General features: G+C 36.4%; 1 protein-coding gene across 1 annotated transcript in view; it reads right to left on the reverse strand.

The window, feature by feature from the left end:
* GABRB1 (gamma-aminobutyric acid type A receptor subunit beta1) overlaps positions 1-23318 on the reverse strand; it is a 342039-nt gene that overhangs the window by 64828 nt on the left and 253893 nt on the right. Inside the window, exon 5 of the mRNA XM_090268178.1 lies at positions 21987-22069. Coding sequence (XP_090124304.1) covers positions 21987-22069 — 83 coding nt within the window. The remainder of the gene's footprint in view (positions 1-21986; positions 22070-23318) is intronic.

A 23318-nucleotide genomic window follows, 5' to 3' on the forward strand; every position in this document is an offset into this window, starting at 1 on the left:
ACCCTTTAACAGCACTATTAAATGTTCACTGTCTTATTTTTACAAAATTAAGAGATGTTTAGTTAAATTCATATATAAACTTCATTAGTTTTAAAAAATTTAAAGCACATATAAATTCTATTATTCCCCCCCACCCCCACCCCCCCAGCATTTACCTTTATTGATGTAAGTCTCTGATAATGCCTATATCTCCCTTCCCTGCCTGGAAGCTCTATTAGGGAGGGCAGGAACCTTTATCCTTTAACTCACTGCTGCCATCTAGCACAATACCAGGCACCACCAGACTACAAATGGATTACTGAAATAATTAACTAGTTAACCAAACATTTCTGATTATTGAATGCCAAGTTTAGAAGCTACTTATGTTTTCAAGAGAAGATATTAATTGTTCAGGTAAAGGAGGAGGTCACCTATTTTGGTAAGATGAGATGTGAATTATAACAATGTTGATAAATGATCAGGCACTGAGAGACACCATGTAGACCAAGGGGTTCATTGATCAGAATGCTGAGTGATAGTAACAGGCTGAAGATACCCCACTGACACGAAGAATTCAAGAATTTGAAATAAAGTCATGAAAATTAGTTGTGCTAATGTTTATTATTGAACTCGAAGGGATGGTTGCCTAAAACAGATCAATAAGTTTGATTTCAACTTAGTTACATGCGACTTTGTCTATATGCTGATATTTTCCCCTCCAAATGATAAACAATTACCCTTTAATATTCCCTTGGTTTTCAGGATTTTTTTTAATAACACAGCTTTTAGTACCCTAACCATGTAATACCATGGTGGCACCTGACCGGAGATGGTAAAGTGGTTAGCTTCCCTTTCATATACCCAGGTTCAGTTCTTTTCTCATCTACAATTGTTGACCTGCCCCAGAGATAACAGAGAGGGGCAGTGTTGAGCACAGTTATGTGAGTGGGATGGTCTTATTCTCCAACCAGCTGCATGCCTCTGGACTGCTCACGTTTGATATCTCATATCCAGAATTAGAAGATTGGGTTAATGATCCCATAGGTCCTCCATTATCCTTGATATTTCATGATTCTTCTCCTAGGAATTGCTTTTCTTTATTGTGCTTTAAACTGTCAACCAAAATGCCTCTGTAATATAAAGCAATAGCTCCAAAAAGCTGAGAATCTGTGCTATGTAGAATCAGAAGTTAAAAAAAAAAAAATCACTAACTTTTGAGTCAGAAAGACCTGGATTCAAAGTCTCTGGTATTAACTAGCTGTGTAATAACGTAGAGCAAGTTACTTACAGTTTCTGACCTTTTGTTACTACATCGAATGATAGTTCTTCCTTCATGAAGAGGTTGTGAGGATGATATGAAATTTGTACTGCATGCAAAGCACAATACCCAGCACATAGCTTACAGTTAAATATTAATGTAATTCAACTTTTTATTTATAAAAAGAGATAGTCTTTTTTGCTCCCTCTGACCCCATGCATAATCTCTAGTAAGCATGGGCATCATTTTCTGGTGTATATGAGACATACCATGCTACCAATTTCGGAGCCTCATTGTGGACTGGACCCAGAGTCCATCAGTCATTGTCAGCCGTTCTCTGAACCAGAACAGCTCACAGAATCTTCAGTGAGGTCATTATTTTTAGCTTTGGAACTATTAGAAAGTCTGCAGGGGGTTCTCATGGCATTCAACAAATTAGCAAAGGTCATCAAAACAAATCTACTTGCTGAATTCAGTGGCTGGAAATCCTATCAAACCAATGCTGTCATTAAATTAAAAAACTTTTTACTGGCAGTATTTCCATAATAGGATCAAGCTCTCTGTTTAAATTTGATCCTTTGTTGTTACATTTTAAATTCACAGATTTTGATGGTGAATCTACTTGTCTCTTATCTGCCACCTCCACCTCCATTTGGTCATGTAATTATTTTGTAGTCTGTAATTTCCTCATTTTACTCTCTAAGTTCAAGTTCCTTCTTTGTTAGGAAACCATTTCTAAATTCTCTAACCCCTCATCTCAGATCTGTTCTACTCTTGACCCAGAACAATCTCCTCACCCACTTTCTTAATGTTGGGTAGTGCCATTTTGACCTTATTCAGCCCTGAACAAAGGCATTAAACATGACAATTAGGCTCCTACATTTTCAGGGATGCCCTTAATGTTATTAATCTCTGCTTCACTGATTCTCTAAGCTTGTGGAGAAACCATCAACCAGCATGATAGACCATCTACACCACAGGCACTTGCCAGATATTGCAATGTTGAGTTCCTTACTTTCAATATTGTCATAAATAATGTTCGGAAGAAATAGTTGAGGGTAAGGTAATTGATCCAGTTCTCTCCGTACCCTGAATGATGGATCAAGCCAAACTGTAAAGTTGCTGGAGCCTTCAGTGACATCATTTTGAATTAAACAGAATTGCTTTACTGAATTGCACTTTGGTATTATGCCAATGGCCCACATTCATGGTTTATATAAGAAAAACTAGAGAAAACTCAGAGCCCTCTTTCTGAATACCTACTGGAGAAATAATACTGTAAATTAGGTTTTGTCTTATGGAAAATTTGAATTTTATAAATTGATTGTGTTTACTTTGCCTTGGAAAACTTAATGATATATCTGGGGTCCATTTCTTTTAACTTAGTTTACCTATAGCAACATGTATGGCTTTATTATTTTTCTGTCCATAGTTTTCCTTTGCCTTGGTCACCATACCTGATAAAGTAAATCCTTTTGCACTGAAAGTATTATTATTATTTTTTTTGTAAAGATTAAAAATAGATTATTGATCTATTTCTTTGGTGAATTACAGCAATTAAAGCTGGTGGACCATTATTTAGCAATTATTTCTTGCTTTGTGTTCTTCTTCCATTGTTTAATGTCTGCACAACTTGATGTTAAGCCAGAGAATAGTCTTAAAATTTTCTTATAGCCCTCCACCTCCTACGTACTGATAGCACAGTAACTCACTGAGCTTTTACATCAGACTTCAGCACATGGGTCTGCTTCTAAGTAACTGCCCGTGTGATTGGGACCTCAAGGCCATTGAGCCTCACAGGATTTAAGTCTCCTCCTCTCTATATGAGAGAATTATCTTAAATAAACCCTAGTATCCTCTCTTGTTTTAAGATCTGTCACAAATGCTTGTGTTCTCTAAAGGGATTTTTGCCAGACACAGATATTTTTGTACTGATCTGGCTTGATAAACTACTCATAGATAATAATGTGACCAGGTGGCCTATTTATTGCAGAGGATGTTCATGAAGGGATGGCTCTGTGCAATGAAGATTTGCTCATTTTTTCATTCAACAAAGAAGACACTTTAAGACCCTTCAGTTCAGAATGTATGCTGGAAAAATAATTACAAGTGGGAAATAAAACTGATTTAGAAGGCCAGGGTCTTTTTAATTCTATCATTTCATATATAGTAAGTGCTGATTCCAGTTCTTTTATTAGAAGAGAGGCAGCGTAATGTTGTAGAAGGATCCTAAATTGAGAGATAGGAACTAGTTTCAAGTTTAACTTGCTCAATAATTAAATAACTAATTTATTTCCCTCTTCTGTGCCTTTAATTTTTTTAATTAATGAATACAGAAAAATTATTTGTTCATGTCTGCAAGATGTTTTGTGAGGGTCAAACAAGACAGTGCTAGAGAATACCTTTCAATAAGTACAAAGTGCTGTACAAATGTTGTGGATTATTGTGATAATTTCCTGAGAGCATGGTTGTGAATCAAGAAATGACATCTGGTGACTCAGTGGGTTTGTTGGATTGCTTTTCCGACTAACTGGGATGGTTTTGCAAAGCTAGTCATTGGAATATCTGAAGCAGTCTTAACTTTCGATGTCCCCCAAATGTGTGAATGACTCCAGAACACACAAATTCTCCCCCAAATGCAAATCCAGTGAAGTTGAGGACAAAGCTTTATCAAGATGCAGGCTCCACAAGGGCTGGGTCCATGTCTGTTTTGTGCATTGCACAAAGAAAGTTGTATCAAATATTTATTGACTGTATGGAGGTGAAGCAGGCCGAATGGTGAGCCGTCCTCCCTGGCTATGTGGCTTCCTCTTTTACTATGCCTGTTAGAACACAGGATTCTGTGTTGTGCTTCAGAAAACTTATAAATAATGAAACATGGAATTTTGTAATCACTTTGATACACCTGTGTTAGGCTGCTTGTTGTCAACTTGGTACCACCACCCCAAGTACCACTGAAGAGATGCTAGAAACAATTTTTCCAGAATCTACTTCTTCAGGTTAGAGTTTTTCAGAGAGCAGTATTGGTATCAGATTTAGAAGATGGTGCAGTAGAGGCTGTTATTTTCTGGAGGACATTGCTGCCAGAGGTATGGGCAGTTGTGAGATTTACAGTGACTTTCTGGGGAGTGCTTGAGTACCTCTATCTTGCTGTAGAGACAGAGATCATTGGTGGGTGCTTCCCAGAGATCCTTGAGTGTCGATGCCTTCCCTGCTTGAGTGCTTCAGGCTGAAATTGCAGAGGCAGATTTCTTTTACCTCTGCTCATCCACTTTTCCAACCTTTCTGTATGCCCTTAGTTTCCTATATTAAAACCTTTAATATTTTGACTATATTGAGTGGCTCTTATGTTTTCTTGACAGAACCTTGACTAGCAAAAAGATCTCAAATGTTAAATTTGGAGATGTTAAGATTCAACTAAATGTATTTATTTATATAAAGAGTTACAGTTAGCATTTTAAAAAATCCATTAAAATATTTTTTAATAGACTATTACTTTTCAGCATTCAGAAAAACCTTTGAGACCTAAGAAAGTCAATGAAGTTTTCCAGAGAGTTTTATTTGTTCTTTTAGAAGAATGTGGTTAAATGTGGCAGAGTTTCTTATAGTGAAAAGGACAGATTTTAAACTCATTTAGTCCATAATTTCATGTGGGCCAAGCCACTTTTTAACCCTGTATATTGGGCAAATTCATTTAACTTCTCTTGAGCTTGGTATTGCATCAGCACGATGGGAGTCTTGACAACTTTCTGACTTTCTTTTTCTCTAGGTTGTTGTGGGACTAGAATGAAGACGTTTAAAAGCATTTCATGTATATGTATATTATTATTCCCTAAGCCCACACTGATAACTAGTCAAATGCAAATAATAATGGAAATCAATAAAGATTCAGTCAAAACAACTTCCAGAGCACTGAAGCCTTTCTACTGCCCTTGAGGGTAAACATGTGGTGATTGTGTGCATACCAACCACCATGAGACCTGGCCCAGTGTGGCCCATTGTCATAAAGGGCAGGGGCTGAGGGAGGACACTATACTGTGGGGCTGAGACTTCATGGGACAACAGTGGGAACATTTTTGATAATATTATCAATAAAATTGTAATAACTATATATGGTGCCAGGTGGGTATTATACTTATCGAGGTGATCACTTTGTAGTGAATGTAAATGTCTAAAAACTATGCTGTACACTTAAACTAATATAATATTGAATGTCACCTGTAATTGAAAAATAAATAAATAAAATATTTTAAAAGGAAAAAAAAGCAGACCCTTTGAGTTCATTGCATGAGGCAAGTCAGGGCTGCAGACTAAAGTAAGGGAAGAAGACAGGAGCCAGCAGTTCAGAATTGCTGAATGTCCTGGTGGCATGGAACAGGCCTTTCAACACCTCAGCGCCTGGTTTTCATGCTCATGAAATGTAGACACACTTAGCTTATCTTTTCTTGATCAGTGTTAAAATTATTACATTTTCACAATCTCCCCATCCAAAGCAGTGTGCATATGTGCCTGCACATACACATCACATGCACCTCTCCATGGCTCTACCAATTTTTTCTGTTCTTCACCACACTTGCCACAGCATATGATACTCCTGAGCTATATTTTATGTTAGTGACTTTGTTTTGATTATTTTCTATTGCCCTGTAATAACTTGTAAGGTCCATCTGTGCAGGAGCTTTGTTTTTCCTAGAACAATTCATGATACATGATAAAGACTCTAGAAACTATGGGTAAATTAATGAAGTATGATTGTCTGAATTATTAACAAAGACTTTAAAAAATATATTCTGCATGATTCTCCAAATTCTTAGTTAGAGATTGGACTGTTAAATCCACAAAGGGACATTTTTTAAAGATGTACTAACAGATGGACCCCATCCTCCTCATTTTCCACCCCGAAGGAAATGAAGGCTTTATCTATAGTTATGTAGGGGCCACAGTTCTTCTAATGGAACAAATAATAAGCATTTTTTTACCTGAGAATTAGGGAGAGAAACCAGGCCAAATTCTTTGTCACATCACTTTTTTTTTTTTTTTAAATCTATGAAGCAGGCTGAGCAATCATCTGCAGGTGCTTCATGCAGCACAGAAAAGAATGATGAAAAGTAGCCCGCTTAACAATGAGCAGCACAGGACTATGCCCAAACCAGCAGCTGCATTTAAGCTGTCAATGACAGGAAGGAAGGTGGGCTCGCAGAGTCTTTTCAAATGATCCCAAGTTAACGTGAAAGAAATTAAGTCATTGGCCTGCAATCCTGACAAGAAGGTGCACTGAACTTTAAGTCTAAGTTAAAATATCAACGGAATGTCTCTCTAGCTCCTGGTCAATGATCTAGTTTCTAATAATCAGAAACTCTTGAGAATGGTGTTAGTGCTTCTGTACAAATGCTGCTTTAGGAGTGTAGCCTCTGGGGAGTTATGATATAGTCACCTTGTCAGCCTGCAGATTCTGACAGTGTTCGAAATGGTATGTACACAATAAACTCTTGTGTATGATAAAAGAATCAGAAACTTCTGGGAACCTAGAAATAGACAAATGGAGCCAAGAAGAATGGGACAAATAGTTGCCCCCAGCACTCTGTCATCAGTTAGCTCAAGAGTAGAGGAGAAGAGAGCTTTGATTGCTTGGTGAAAGTTTGGCTTTTTTGGTAATAGCCGAGAGATGGTAGAACATGGTTAGAAAAGAAGAAGGGAGAGTGATGAGGACATTGACAGCAACAGCGGCAATAATCAGAGTGATGACAAGTGTGACAAAACTGAAGAAAAACAGCACTCATAACATACAGAAGTTGGAGCAGTTCAGATTTGAGGGGGAACAGATATTTGATTACTTTTTGCTTTGATGATAGTTGGGACCACCATTTATCGAGTAGTTAAAATGTGCTAAATGCTATACCAGGCACATTACATGTTGCCGTAATGAAATCCCATAAACATCTATACATTTATTCTGTTCCCATCTCCCAGCCCTCCATGATTCCCAGCCCCGGCCCCCAGCCCAATGAAATGCATAGTCCAGCAGAAGCAAACTCCTCTCTGTCCTCAACTTCCTGATCCTCACCACCTACTCTCACCAAATCCTTGCTCTCCCTGACAAACACAGCTTACCCAACAGCCCTCACAAAGTACTGGCTGCCAGTACACATCTGGTATTGGATCTGGGAGATGCATTAAGTGCCTCTGTGCTCCTCATTGTCCCTTCTAGACTATTGTCCCTTTTTTTTTCTAAAATCCTCTAACTATGAATTTCATGTCATCTTACTTTTGTTGTTTGCCAGTCCAGGGTTAACTCTTCTTTCTCTGTATGTTTAGCTTCTTTTTACCTACATGATCCTGTCTTAATTCTTCATAAATCCAATGCATATATATTTTTTTCTGTACACCAGGTTTTGTCTTTGATCTTCTTTCCTGCAATGTTCATTCCCTCCATTTTACTTGAGTTAAAAAATTATATCTTGACTGTCTAAGAAAAAAATGTCTACTAAAAGATGCTTCCCGTGTGAATTCTGTTGGACTGATGTGTAAGTCTTAGAGCTGGTGTCCTGTGCCATCTTGTCATGTTTAAACGTTCTGCATGCATTCAGGCTTCCATGTATATTCAGCATGTAGTTCACCTTGACCCAGGTAAGCTTGCCTTGACCCAGGTGGATTGCCTTTTCCATAGTTTAAATTTCAGGAAGTGAGCATAGTATCTGAGACTTTTTATCTCAGCATGGCTTTAGTTTTTGCTACTTATATCTTAACAATCCTGTTATTATTATTATTACCATCATTATCATTTTATTATTATTATCAATCCCAAATGGAACAAAAGACAGAATTTTTAATATTGTTTATAAATAAAATTTTCTTCAAAGTAAAATCTTAGGAAGAATAAGTATAACTAGGAATCGCGGTAGCAGAAAGATATTTCTCCTTAAATTTCATGCAACATAGGAGGAAAATTTAGTTTTATTATAAATGTACAGACTGGTCAGGAAACTGAAACTTTAGCAGAGTCAGGCTTGACCTTTTAATTATGTTACTCAATAAAAGGTCTAAAGTAAATAATCAGGAGGACAATAGGGAAAGAATCATTTTGCATTTCTTGGGGGAGGCACTTCTTAATATTTCCAACCTAATGTTAGATGACAATTCTGTAAAATATCTTCCTCCTAAAAGAACAAGGTACTGTTTTTCTATAGGTAACACATACAGATTTAAAGAGGAAGAGATAATATAATGGCAGGAACAGCAGGAATAGGGTATGGTATGTAGAAAACCCTTGTAACTCAGGAATGGATAGTGAGTGAAAGTGGGTAACTTGAGAAGCCATCACCATGGCCATCAGGATGAAGAAGGTGTGGAGGAGGTGGACACTGAGAATCTGGACAATGGCTGAGAACTTGAAGCTAATGATTTATGACAGAACTAATACAGAGTCTCTTAAGATAGACTCTTAAGAAGCTACACCATCGTCTCTCGAGACGGACGGCTGCCGATGATGACGATGAATACTGATCCCTAAAGAAAAGATTAGATTACTTAAAATGAGAACTATCCCAGGAAAACAGCTTTGTCTTGGGTTGTAAAAATATGCCTAACTTACTAGATATGGACATTTTTTTTTGTTGTTGTTGACACACTGATTATATAGAAAGGAGCTTTCATTACTCCCTCCAGAAAGACACTCACAGAAAAGCAGGTCTTAAGTTCACCATGATGATCAGAATGCAAATTCACTTACACCTGCTTTTGTTTTGGTTGAAGCTGGAGCTTCAGCACATCATGAAAAAATGCTCAGTTATAGTCCTGAATCATCAAAAAAGAATAAATGACTCTTTTTTTGATTTCTCTATTGAGAAAGACTCATATCAAAATCGTTAAAATAAAGTGTAGGAAACTTGCATTCTTCAGAATGACTCATTAAACCCAGAAGTCTAGTTAGTTGAGGTGTAACAACATGCCCCTTCCACTAAAAACCTCTCATTAATAGACAGAGTCAGTAAGATCATTAGAATATTTTACATTATTTTTTCCTTTATTAAATTAAATCCTGTCTACATATAAAATATTTACCCAATTATTATTTTTAATGTGGGCTTCAGAGTACTTATGACATATTGCACCTGGAATCTCCCACATACAAAATAGTAAGCCACAGAAGTTACATATCCAGATATTTAACAAAATCTAGGCTGTTCAGATTCTAGTGCTGAAGATGACATTTTTACCTCAGTCAATTTAAAACTCAAAGCTCCTGAATCAAGTGCTGAGCAACCAGTGTAAGAAAGGCATTTAGCTAATTATTTAAATCTCTATAGGAAGCAGACAGGCTGGGGAAGTAGATTGAGGAGCACCAGGTGAGTCGGGGATTTTTGTGTGTGAGTGTGTGTGTGTGTATTTGTTTTTTCTTACTCCAGATTCTTACTACTCAATGTGATTTATGGACCAATAGCATAGGTATCACCAGGTAACATTAGAAATGCAGACTCTCGGGCTCCAGCCCAAGCTCATTAAACCCAATACATTTTAAAAAGATCCCTTTAAGCATGTCAATGAATGTCCCCTAAGCGCATGAACATTTGACAAGCATCACAGGGAGCACATCAGATAAGTGATGGATTTTCACTCTGACAGTTTCTAAGGTAAGAGCAGGCAACCCCTCAGCTCTATTCAGTGACATTTTATTTTTTTGTCTGAATTGTAGGTCTACAGAATCTAGCTGCTGAGTATACAGTCTACTTAAAATCAATGCAGACATCTAGTGAGAGTTTCATGACAAATTTGTCCTTTTACACATCACATGAATACAGCCTATGCCTACGGGACAGGGTATGGGAAGATAAGGAGTATAAAAATTATGATTATATTATTTTTTTATGGGTGAAACAAATAAGCTGTGTTTGATTTTAGTTCGATTAAACTTTTCCCGGGAAGCCTGTTGCTATTTATTTATTCAAGTGTAAATTTTGACTAGCTTTTTTTTCTTTACTTAACATGATGGAAAATGTTACTAAGAACATTTGATGTTCTCTCTCTTCCAAGCAGATAACTCCATTTGGCACAGACAGTATCATTATACAAATTAATGCTTCTTTGATTGCATTCATATTAATATGTAGAATTTATATTGGGGCTTTTAAAATAGAGTTGTGTCTTGTAACAACTTGAACTATTATTATATGGGTTTGAATATCTGGTTGAAGCATTTAAGGCCCATGAAAAGCAGGGTCTATTGGTCTATTTATTTCAAGATGTGCACTTTTAAATAAAAGAAAAAAACAAAACAAAACAAAAAATAGAGCCTTCTGCTAGAGAGGATAAAAGAAAGGGTAGTTTAAATTTTCTCCTTTGATCATTTCAATGATTTATTTCTCTGAAAATCATGCTATTTTCTGTTCTCTGTTGTAATTTTTTCTCTTATTTCTGCTTCCATTCTGCTTCTCATTTAGAGAACTAGATCTGTTAGAAAAAGAGAGGAGCAAGAATTCAAAGCATGGCTGCCTTAAAGCAGTGTCTGTCAAACTTGGCTGCATATTGAAATCACATGGAGAGCTTAAAAAATGCTTTGCAAGGGCACCTTCCACAAACTCTGTTTTTGGTGCAGTATGGGGACATGGTGTCCGTGTTTTTTAAAAGCCTCCTTTAAAAATCTTTAATCTTAAAGATAAGAATAAAGCAATTTAAATGTTGAAGTTGACACCTAAATGAAGAGTAATGTATGTACATCCTCCCTTGGTTTCTATATGGATGTGGTTCACAGGACAATCTAAGTCAAGAGTTCTCAAGGGAATAAGTCCATTTACAAGATTATAGACGTTCATGCAATACAATTATGAAGAATGACTAGACTTTGAAAAAACAGCACTGCTGCAGTAAGGCCTAACACAATACTACAATGATGTGGGAAATAGTATCTGTAGCCTTTTAGAAGAGAAAGGATTTCTGAACATTGTGTGGATCTGTTGCAATTATAGAAATGACCTGGTAACCTAATGGTTATTCTTTAATTATATCAATGTTCAGTTTAGTTGGCAAGAATGTCAGAAAATAAACGCTCATGTAGAAACTGAATTGGGACAAATTCAGGAGAGAGAAGAAGGGCCAATTAAAACCTGTTTTGCTCTTGAGTGAGTGCTTTGCATTCACATGGAGCATATCTAATAACCACCCAACTTGTACACAGTGAGAAGGACAGAGAGAATAGTTTTAAGAGGACACTGTAGAGAAGTTCTCTTAAGAGGCTACAGTATGTGGGCTAAACCTTAGACTTTCAAGTCAGATTGCTTGAGTTCAAATCCCATTTGGACTACTAGTTTTGTGATGTTTAAACAGTTACCTTGGTGCTTTGATTTCCTCCTCTGTAAAATTCAATGGGAAATCTTAGTTAAATGCCTGGTCCATAATATATGATCAATAAATATTAGTTATTATTATTGTCAAGTTTTGATCCCAAGTGAACCAAAGCTGTCAATTTAACAATGGTGTCCAGTTCCTGAAGATCAAAATTCCATTATAAAATGTCTCTCTAATTGTTTGGTTAATACCTAAAACCTTTAAGCAAAACCTTCAATTTCCTTTTAAGAAGCTAGCAGCAAAATGATCATCCATCAGACCATCAAGGAGAGAAGAAACTTGCAGAAATCTAAATCTGTAAATCTGAGATATCCTTATCAATCTACACAGCCACCTATCCATGCATGGGAAATAAACCTAAACTGTCTAAAGGCTGAAGTTGACAGCTATAAGGCTAACTGTATAGTCAAATTGATTGCAAAACTAATTTTCGTAAATGGAACACCATTCCTTCACTGGCTTGTATTTTATAACTTAAAAAGATCAGAGACTTTTCAGAAAGGGTGTTTTTTCACAGTTTCAAAGAAGCAGTCTGGAAAAAGAAATAAATTAATTCAGAAAGTATTTCTTTCTTCCCTACACCCACTCCTCTGCTCATCAAAAAAGCTACAGGCACTAAAATTCATTAACATTTCTATGAACATAAATGTGAAATATTCATTTTCATTAAGTAGTCTACTGAATATGGCAAAATCAAATTTATCTAAGGAGGTATCCAATGGTGCTAATTTCCTTGACAATGGGGACATAAAGCAGGGAAAGCCATGAATCATTCATGAAGTTCAATTTACTCCTGTTATTTTTGGTGTTTAGCATCCATGAATAGAAAGTATGCTGCATGTTGTAGATGCTATTTTTAAATTCTTTCAGATCAGAATTAATGATTTGGGAGACAGCAGTAAAGTAAGAATGATTCAAAGGCTTTGCTGGTAATTGTCCTATATTTCATGTTTCCTGTGAGTATTTATATGTTCATGTATTCATAACATTTTTGCTATATCCTAATATCCTTCATAATTCAGGATTACTTTAGAATCAATATATTAGAAAATTACACAGAGTAACTTACTGGTGATGTAACTAAATTGAATAAACTCTCAGAGTTTTAAGTCTTAGGGCTGAAAGAAATCTTTAAAGGTTATATAATTAACTGGCATCTCAGGAATGTCTTCTATATTAATGCTGGTAGGTGGCCATTTCCAATTAGTTGAAATGTCTTGGTGGGAGGGGAAGTCTTTCTTAAAAAGGGCTTATTTCATTAATGGACACCTTGGCTCATTGGAAAGTATTTTTCTTAAATTCTATATCTATCTTCCTGTAACTTCTGTTCACCTGTATGCTCAGTTGCAACACTTAGCACACAGAGTATTATATATGTAGTCACCAGTTAAGAAATGCTAGTTGAATTGAATACGATTGAATAGGTTTGAATCCAGCATTGAGTGAGTTAGTTATGTGTCAATTTGTGTGAGCCCAAAAATGCCTAGATATTTGTTCAAACATTACTCTTTCTGCTCATGTGAGGGTGTTTTTGGAAGGAATTAGCATTAACCTAATAACAATAGTAGACTGAGGAAAGTAGGCTGCCCTTCCTAACGTGGGCAGGCCTCATCCAATTAGTAGAAGGCCTGAATAAAACAAAAAGAATGACTCTCACAATAAGAGATAATTCCTCCTCACTGATTTTCTTTGAACTGAGACACTCAGCTTTTTCCTGCTTTCAGACTCCAATGGAAACACGGTTCTTCCTGGACCCCAGGCCTGCTGTTCTTCGAACTGGAACTACACCATCAGCTTTCCAGTTTGCCAACTCACTATGCAGATCTTGGGACTGATCAGCCTCTATAATTATATCAACAAATTCTTTATAAAAATCTCTTTCTCTCTCTCTCTATGTCTTACTGGTTATGTTGCTCTGCAGAATCCTGGGCAACACCAAAACCTAAGGTTTTTCTTTTATATGGTAGCATTTAAATCATTTAGCAATAGCTATTATGGGTTCCTAAAACTTTCTTCCCAGATATCTTTGGAAGCCTCCTCTAAAGGAAATTACCTTAATATGGCATTAATAACTATACACAATTTTCCACTTGTGGCTTTACAAGGGCAGATTTTTGTAGAATTGCTTCTGTTTCATGTCTGGACATTACACTTATTTTGATTTTATTTCCATGTGTTAATGTAACACATTATATAAATAAAACTTAGCATTGCAACTCTTCAAAAAATCACATTTTTGCAGAAAAATTTCCATAGTTTAGTTTGGCCATTTTATTTAAGAAAACACATTTTTCTTATTATTTGTTATTTTTGTGAGCAAAAAAATGGTTTTATTTTGGAAATAATCAAACATGACAATGGCTTGACATTGTGTGTGTATGTTGTTACTACCAAAACATTTAAATCAACACAATGACAATATTCTGAGACTAAGAGACAGATTGAGTCAATGATTCATTAAATTGAATACATTAATGCAATGCTTAAGTTAGAAGATAACAAACCACTAAAAAAAAAATAACAACCAGCTTCCACTAAATGTTACCATTGTTTGATAAACTGGTTATGGTTCAGATAGGAGTGAAATGGACAGTTAACGACTCAATGAAACAAAAATATTCATAAAAATATATCACATTTACCAGTCTTTCAAAATTCCTAAAGTAATTAAAATGTTAGGTTTTATCATATTTGGCTCTTGCTTGACACATTTACAATTTAAATTTTGAGATAGTCTTAAAGTATGAATATAAAATTATACAGATAAAAGAATATTTAATGGCAAGTAGAAAAATCCCTGCCTTAAATCTTATCTGAGAAAATTAAAACCAAATTTCTATCTCTAAAATTTTAAAGACTTGAAAAGTTTAGAGCTAAGATATTTAGCATATCCTCACTCTACAAATATTTATTATTAGGTACTAGGCTAAGTTTTAATTGTTGTGAACAAGGCAGTTTTTTCCCCCATGGGGTTTATAATCCACAGAGGGAAAAAATAATAAGCACCCAAGCATATAGATACTACTAAATGCTACATAGGAAATTAGCAGAACTTGGAAACATGGGGTTTGTAATTTAGATTGTATTGTCAGGAAGCTTCTTATTGGAGTTGCTATCATGAGAAGAGAAAAGCCAAAAGAACCATGGTAGACAAAGGCACATTAGCCAGATGATAATGGGACAGAAGAAAGATCTGCAAGAAACAGAATCTGTGGTGGAGTTCAGCACAGTGAGCAAGGGAAAGATGGCTATGGATGAGAATGAAGATATAAAGCCATGGAGATCACTTAGGAGATTAAAAGTCAAATTAAGAAGTGTGGAACTTTCCAACCTGCATCCAGCAGAATGGTTGCCTCAAAAAAAGGGTGGTGAGAGGAAGGGCCATTCTGTCATCAGTGAGGTAGTGACCAGAGAATACAACATCAACATTCACAAGTGTACGCATGGAGTGGGTTTCAAGAAGTATGCCTTTAGGGTACTCAAAGAGATCTGAAAATTTGTCATGAAGGGGATGGGAACTCCAGATATATGCACTGACACCAAGTGCAACAAAGCTGTCTGGACCAAATGAATAAGAAATGTCCCAAGAAGGAACATCTACCATTTGGAACAACATGGAAGGAACTAGAGAGAATTATGCTTAGTGAAATAAGCCAGGCAATGAAAGAAAAATCCCTTATGCTATCACCTAATACAGGAGACTAATGAACAACACAAAGGAGCAAAACTGAACCAGAGGCATGTAAACAAGGAGCAGACTAACAGTGACAAGGGGGGAGGGGGGAGGGAGATACGGGAGTAAGAAGGGGAAGGGTCTAGTCAAAGAACATGTATAAATGACCCATGGACAAGGACAACTGCGTGGGGCTGACTGTGGGAGAAGAGGTGGGCAGGGTGCGGGGAAGCAAGAGGGGGAAAAAAGTGGGACAACTGTTAATAGAAAAACAAAAAATTTTAGTGGGGGGAAAAAATGAAAGCAAAATAAATTAATAAATGAGCCAGCGAACATCACCCCCCCCCCAAAAAAAACCCCTCACATGTAGGACAGTGAACAAAAGAAAATGTAAAGTATGGAAATGCAATTTTAGTGAATATTAGAAGGACAAGGGTTTTCCTTCACATTGTATATTTTTCTCCCTACTTGATCCCTCTAGAATTTGGCATTCTGAAGAAGTAAGCAATGACATAAGGTTCTTTGCATAAAACTAATAAGACCAGTTGTTGACCATGACTTCGACTGGAATGTCATGCCTAAAGGAGACATGCTTGGGCTCTGGTTGTTACCAAAAAGCCCTGAGGAGCTGGGATTGACTTTCGAAGGTAATAAAAGCCGATGAGAAAAAAGGCCTGGTACCTTGGTTTGTTGTGTGGTCCATGGCAACCTTTCCAGGGAAGGAATGAAAGCTGCTTTCCTGAAAGATGCCTAGAAGGGACCTTAAGGCACAATGGAAAAGCTGAAGGACTTGGAAAAGACAGGTGTTTACAGGCAAGGCTGAATGGCAGGTATGTGGCTCAGCTCCTGTGCCCTGAAGGGTGGACTGAAAGTCACCCTAAAGTTTCCTTGTGTAAGTTCCAGCAAAGCAGACATTAAGATCATATGTGACCATTTTCTGCACTTGTTGTGTTTATGCAAATGAACAGAATAAATTAAAACTGGACTTAATGCAGTCTCTTTAATAACAAGGAGGGTAATCTTAAGGAGAAAAATTGCAATTCAAGGAAAACCACAATGCTCAGTGGTAGGCTATAAAGTAGTGCAGCTAACTGTCTTTAAAGTTTATTTTTATTTAAAGTTTGTTCTCATTTGAAAGTTAAACTGGGTCTGTGACATCATCAAAGATGCTTAATTTACAAGCAAGAAGAATATCAAACGCCTTGCAACTGGATGTCTTTTCAATAGGAGTCTTGCAGATATAGAGACTGGTTTGTGGGTTATGTTGTGTAAATTAACATGTGTGTTCTGTTTTCAAAGGGCATAAGCCTATGATCTCATTACCTGAGTGATTGTACATATAGGCCTCACTTAATCCTGTCTGCAGCACTGCCTCCTGAGACTCAGTGGTTTGGCTGAACTAAGTGGCTGGGTTGGTGAAGCATGGGGTGGTCTGTGGGCTTGACTTTAAAACTGGTTTCTCTTTTCTATCCTAAAGGCTTGGACAGAAAAGGCCCAAAGGTCTGAGATGGGGGAAACTTAAAATATTCCCCTCAGCCCAACCTAAGTATAGTGGGTAAAGGGGCTTTGGACAGGTGTGATGTGCATTGCACACCTTCCTCCAAAGAGCCTTTTTTTTTTCTCCCCTAATATGAGACATTAAAAAATTAATCCCTGCCTGTTGTCACCTGAGGTTACGGATTGAATGATGCCTTTTAACCCTGTTGCCAAATCTGTTGCCCCCAGAATATAACAAGGATGGCAGCCTGTTAAACCAAGCACGCCGTTGACAGCCAACCAACCTGGAGTCTGCACGATCCTTCCCCATGTGGGAAGGCCACCCTTCCCCCACACCCACTCTTATTAGGGATTTCTGGACCCAAGGGTAGGTAGGACGACAACCATGTCCAGCTTGAAGAAGCTAGAGGAGCACGAGACCTTCACCCATTGTCCCTTATAAGATTATAAAAAGTCTTAAGTCTGAGAGGGGAAAATTGTTATTTTTTATTGTTATAAAAATTAATTAATTATTTATTTAAAAAAAAGAAGAACATAGGAAAGGGTGAAGCCAAAGAACTTGTATGCATGACCGATGAACATGAACTAAGGGGGATGGGATTGCTGGGGGAAGGGGAGTACTGGGCAGAGGGGAGCAAAGGGGAAAAATATTGGAACTACTGTAACATCATAATCAATAAAATATACAAAAAGAAAAGAAAGAAATGTTCCATACTCTACGTGCAGTTGTTCAGAAGACTTAACAAGAATGAAGACTCACCAAATGATCTTTATATATTGGTTACTTATATGCCTGTCACCACTTTCAAAAATCTACAAATAGTTAATGTGGAACTAACTGTTGATTATTTAATAAAATTATAAAAGAAAGTGTGGAGAATTTTCTTAGTGTGATGGGGAATCTGAATATTTTCAAATATAGAAGTGATATGATCTAGTGTATAGCTTGCAAAGATCACTATGGCTGCTGGGTAGAGAATGAGTTGAAGGAAGTCAAAGTTGAAAGCAAGAAGACTAATGAAAAAGACTGCTGTTCTACAATGACTTAGCAAGAAGTAATGGTGGTTGTTTGCAATAAAGTTGGAGAGAAGTGGAAGGTTATTGATAACTATCTTGCAAGCAGAATGAATGGTGCTTGACAATAGTAACGGAGATGTCAACAATTAATCCTAGGATTCTAGTTTGATAGTGAGATTAAGGAGACTGGTAAGGAAACTCATTTGGGAGGGAAAAATTGATAGTCAAGTTTTGAGCAAACTAAGTTTAAGATGCCTTTGAAACATAAAAACAGATATGCCAAGAAGAGTGCTTCATGCATCAGTCTCGGACTTAGAAGAGATCTGAGCTGTAGATATATATTTGGCAGCCATGGGAATAAAGATGCTATGTGAGAGGGGTGTATTATGACCTTTCTGAGAACAGTTTCAGTGGAGGTGAGAGATGGGTAGACAGGTTCCAGATTTCTATGGGTTGAGAGAAAGTTGAGACACTAGACAACAATTATAGACCATTATTTCAAGTAGCCTGAAAAAAAAAAAAGAGTAGAGAGCTTAGGAAAAGCTTATGGAGAGGTATGGAGGTAGAGTAGAGGGGTTTTATGATGAGAAGAGTTTTAAGCTTGTTTTTAAGCTGTGAGTAAAGAGTTAGTACAGAGGGTGAGATCAAGTATGTAAGTAATCAGGGGTAGGAGGATTGTAAACTTGAAAAAATGAATTCTCAGAGGAAGAAAGATGGAATCCTTAGCACAGGGGCTCACTTAGATGGTGAAGATATAGGGAAGTTTCAAAGAAGATGGGTGAGTCTACCGAGAGATTTCTACATGGCTTCTACCATTTTTTGGATGTAGTGACATTGTCTGCTTATTGCTTATACCAAGAGGGTGAAGTTAAGGTCAAGATCTTCCTCAACTGTTGCTGCAGAGAATGGGAAAAGGCACCTGAATGCTCCATGATTGTTATCTCAAGCCTTCTATAACTCCAGTAAGCTTGTGGTTAGCAAAACTTCCCATGATAAGTTTATTGCTTTCAAATTCCAAATCCTCTTAATACTAAATTTCTTGATGGATTTTTCTATATGCCAGTAACTGTTTTTATAGAATCCCAAGGCCATAAAACTATTAGTCTGCTTCAAGTTCAACTAAATTTTTAAGTTAATAAGGCTTTATGGCCTTTCTAATTTTACTTGACTAGATGACATTAAAGAAAAGCAAAACATCTTTAATTTTTCTCAAAGGATGTAACCAAGAAAAACATTTATTCATCCCTGGGGTTGTGATGGAAGAGAATACAAACTAGTCCATTTTTTAAGGTAGGTAACATCTCTATTGTTCATAAAAGTATAATCGGTTCAACCTTACACTGGCAGAATGTCTACTTTTCTATTCTTATTCCCCAACAGACACTACAGCCTCTCATTTATAGTCACTTGAAAGCTCAATTATAGTCTTCATAAATTCAGGGATAGCTGTTTCAGCAAATAATGTGACACATATTTCATAATAAAGAGTTAAAAATAGATGAATAACAGATTCTGCATTTATTAATAGTTAACAGCATATTGATTATGTACTTAGGCAAGAACAAGCAAAGCTCATTTGAAGTCCATGTTATTGCTATATGTTACTTTGTTGTTTGAAGTTATTCCCCTTAATATTTAAGATCTCTTTACATTGATTTATCTATTGTTAAAAAGGGATACATTTTAACTAAAATATTAAAGGTAAACAATGTTGTCATTTGAAGCTTTCAAATTTTTCTTAGATTAACATCAGTGGCATCAAAGACCATTTGGTTTCCTGCCTCCACAGGCTACCCTCTCTGCAGTTGCAATCATGTGACCTTGGACCTAAAAGGAAATTCTGCCTCAGCTTCTGGGCTCTATGAATCTTTATTGGGGATAATTTAGTTAATACAGACCAGTCTTTGGTTGATTCAGCATTCTCAACCTAGCTGAGAGTGGTTCCAATTAGTACTTCTAATCGTTGATGTTCCGCTCCTTGCTTACCTGTTGATTGTAGGATTCTATCATAATAAGATTATTGGGGTTTGGATCCCTACTTCACTACTATCCTTGCCCTGTGGCCTTGGGTAAGTAATTTTACTTCTATGAGCCTCAGATAATCATGTCTTAAATGTTGTTACAAATATTTATGTCACAGGGGGGTTATTTTAATGCCCAGCCTTGGTCTGCGAAGTCGAAGGCAGCTCTGTGTTTTCTCCCCTTTTCTCTCAGTTCCTGCCTTTATGAAGTCCTCATTACACACATCCTGACATACCTAAGTTTCTGCTTTGCTTTAGGTAAATATCTTTAGGGACTAGAGTTCTGTGACCTGCTGTTGGGTCACTTTAATGATGGCCACCATCTGTCTGCAATCCTACGTATTAGCTGACTTTAGGGTCCTAGTTACTTGGCCTCATTCATCTGTCTGGACAGCTGATTGCATCTTACTGAATTGTTTTAATGACTATCATATGCCTGAGTCACCACCTGTTGTGTGACACCTAGTTTATGATTATTTTGGACTATCTGGTTGTCTGTGCTTTCCCATACCTGCCCTGCAAAAGTTATGTTTCATGTCTGTCTCATATATACAGTAGTTCTGTTTTGGTCATTATATGATATGATAAATGGACCTAAAAGTTATCTACTTCTAAATATGAATAAAGTAGATTGCTTGCTTGAAGAAAAATATAACTGATAATAATAGAAAAACTTAATATGTATTATAAAATAAAATATGCATTTTAGGAGAAAATAAATGCTGATAATTTTAGTGTTTGATGATTTACAACACAGAATAAATTCAAGTACTTGTCAAATTCATTACTTTTAAAAGTGAATGATGTAAACCATAAGATCTTTGAATTTCAAGAGGATGTCCTATCCTACTGCTGCCCAGCAGAAGTAAAGGTAAAAAAGTTACAATCAATGGAAGAGATGTCAAGGGTAAAAAGGAATCAATATAAAGAAATCAGTGAGTTAGACTCTTTCCACATCAGTTCCAAAAGCTATAGTTTACTTGCTTAGCTCAAGTTCTGCCTTATTTATAAAATATCACTGGCCATTAATAAATGATTAGGTTAATATTTTATTTCTGTCTTTTGAATTTGGTTGTCATTTAAACCAAAAGTAATCATTAATACTTCCACATATTAGCACCTATCAAGCAACTAATTTATATAAGTGCAAAATTATAATATTAGTTAAAGAATAGCTCATGAATTTTCTTGTTCATTCTAGTTTCTAGTGGTAGTAGAGCAATATCTATGTCTGAATCTGTGTCTTTATCTACATAAGTATCTTTATCTATTTCAATGTCTCTATTTAGTAAAACTAGAAAATTAGTGTAATTACTTAATAATCAGGTGATCGGGGGTACATTTATTATTCAATAATAGTATGAGGTCACCTGAAAATTTCCCATTTTCTTTTATTGTTTTGATGTTTAGATTTGGAGATTATTTTAGATGACTTAAATAAATACCTATTTCTATCATTATGTTAGGTGGTATTGTAATGCTCTGAATTAGCTACTGCATTTTTCTGTGCCCCTTAAAATCAGGAAATGGCTTAGGCCTGATGTTCACAATAAATGGACTCAAATGTCTGCTTGGTGATGGCTGTCAAACAATGAAACAAAGGCAATCAATCAGATTAAATCTTAGTGACTAAAATACTCAAATTGTTAAGAAAGCAATCAATGAAAAACAGCTCAAGAGGACAAACCAAAATCAGTCACTAGACCTGAAACACATCAAGACTTTGGCCCAATGCACAAGCCTCGTGAAGGTGTGTTCTTCCTATGAAGAAGACAAAAGCACACAAGACTCTACCATAGTAGATGTAGATGACAATCTACAATCCTTCAGGTGGAGAGACTAAACAAAAAACAATCTCATAAAGTCTTTATGTATTAAAATGCTTTTCCTCTAATGCAGTTTGGGTATTAGGATGCTTTGAGAGAAACACCACCATGAGAAGAAGAAAATATGAGTTCATAAATTGTCTAGCTAAACCAAGTCGACTTTTCTTAATGGTTCAAAACTCTAACTGTACAGTATTGAAATGACTCTGGAGCCACCAGTATAATGAAAAATGTCACTAAACTGGAAAACTGTTAGAAAGTTGGCAGCATAGTATAGCTGAAAATATCCTAGTACCAATTATTCAGTATGAGGTTGAATTTAATTGGGTCAAGCAAACACTCTTTTTCCTCATCCCCCTGTCCAAGTAACTCACAGCTTTCAATCTCCAGTGTGCAGTTTTGTTCATCCAGAGGGTATCTTCGCAGGTCCATCATACATGCAGCTGTGGTTGTGATTCTGTCAGGATGAGAGAGAGAAGAGATAGCTTCATAAGCATGATGGCTTCCATTTCCAGGTTTCTGAGCCCTGGGTCATGTTCACCAAGGGGCATAAAGATTTTGTGGTTAAAAATTTTAAAAGCAGGCATATTGAGTTTGTGTCTTTCTTTGCTGCTGACCAGCGGTGTGAGCTTGGGCTATTTCATTTCTATCCATGAGCCCCAGTCTCCTTATCCATCAAAACACCTACTACCTCAAATGGCAGTGACAATTAAAAGAGATGTGTGCTCCACAAACGATGGTCATTATTACAGTTATTTTTATACCATGGCCTTTCTTATAGCCTCCTAACAATGTCTCTGCCAATATCTGCAACATGTCCTGCCTTACAAGTAGGAGGTCATTTACATTATGCATCAAAGCCTACGTTCCTCTCCTGTTAGAACTTAATAAAACAAGCAAACAACGACAACAATAACAACAAATTCTGTCTTCTGTAATTTTTGGTGCCTAATGTTATCTATATTAGAGAGATTTTTCAGATTCATCTCTGAGACCCAGGTCTACCTATACTCAATATAACCGGTGAAGAAACACTTACTTAGGATTGATGTTCACGTAGTTACCAGCTCCAGTTGCGCTTATGTGTTAATGCAAACCCTAAGACCCTAACTCTAGATATCCTACTTGAGTTTCTATTATCCCTCCATTTACACTTGGGCTGGTTCTCTGGATTATGGAGTCCATGAGTAACTTAAATTCTTATAGCTATCCATTCTGAAAAATATTGCATATTATTTGGAAATGACAAAGTTACTTAAAAAAATTACATGGTCTTCTCTCACAAAGTAATGTGTAATAATAATTTAAAGAATTCAAAATATTCAAATTTAATAATAGAAAGGTTGCTTTCTACCTTAATTCCCAGGAGCTAAAATATTGGAAATTTTCCATAAATGTTTGTGTGCAAATAGAAACACAGCTTTATCTTCTTGGGGGGTGGGGGACTTTTTAGACAGCAGCCTACCTGCTCTGACCATGCTTGTTTTTGTTAACAAAGCATCTTGGAATTGGTTTTATATCAGTAAATAATAAGCTCTCTTAAATATTTTACTGCAATATGTTCAGTTGTACAGAATACCCTGATTTATTTTCCCCAGGCACTCTTCAGTGGGCATTTACATTGTTTTTTGTCTTTTATTTTTATAAATGAAGGTGCTCCAAATATACTGGCACACTTTACTGTCTCATTAAAAAGGCTATTTCTA

The sequence above is a fragment of the Furipterus horrens genome, unplaced genomic scaffold (genome assembly GCF_987537825.1).
Source record: "Furipterus horrens unplaced genomic scaffold, mFurHor1.1.pri manual_scaffold_2, whole genome shotgun sequence".
Classification (NCBI taxonomy): domain Eukaryota; kingdom Metazoa; phylum Chordata; class Mammalia; order Chiroptera; family Furipteridae; genus Furipterus; species Furipterus horrens.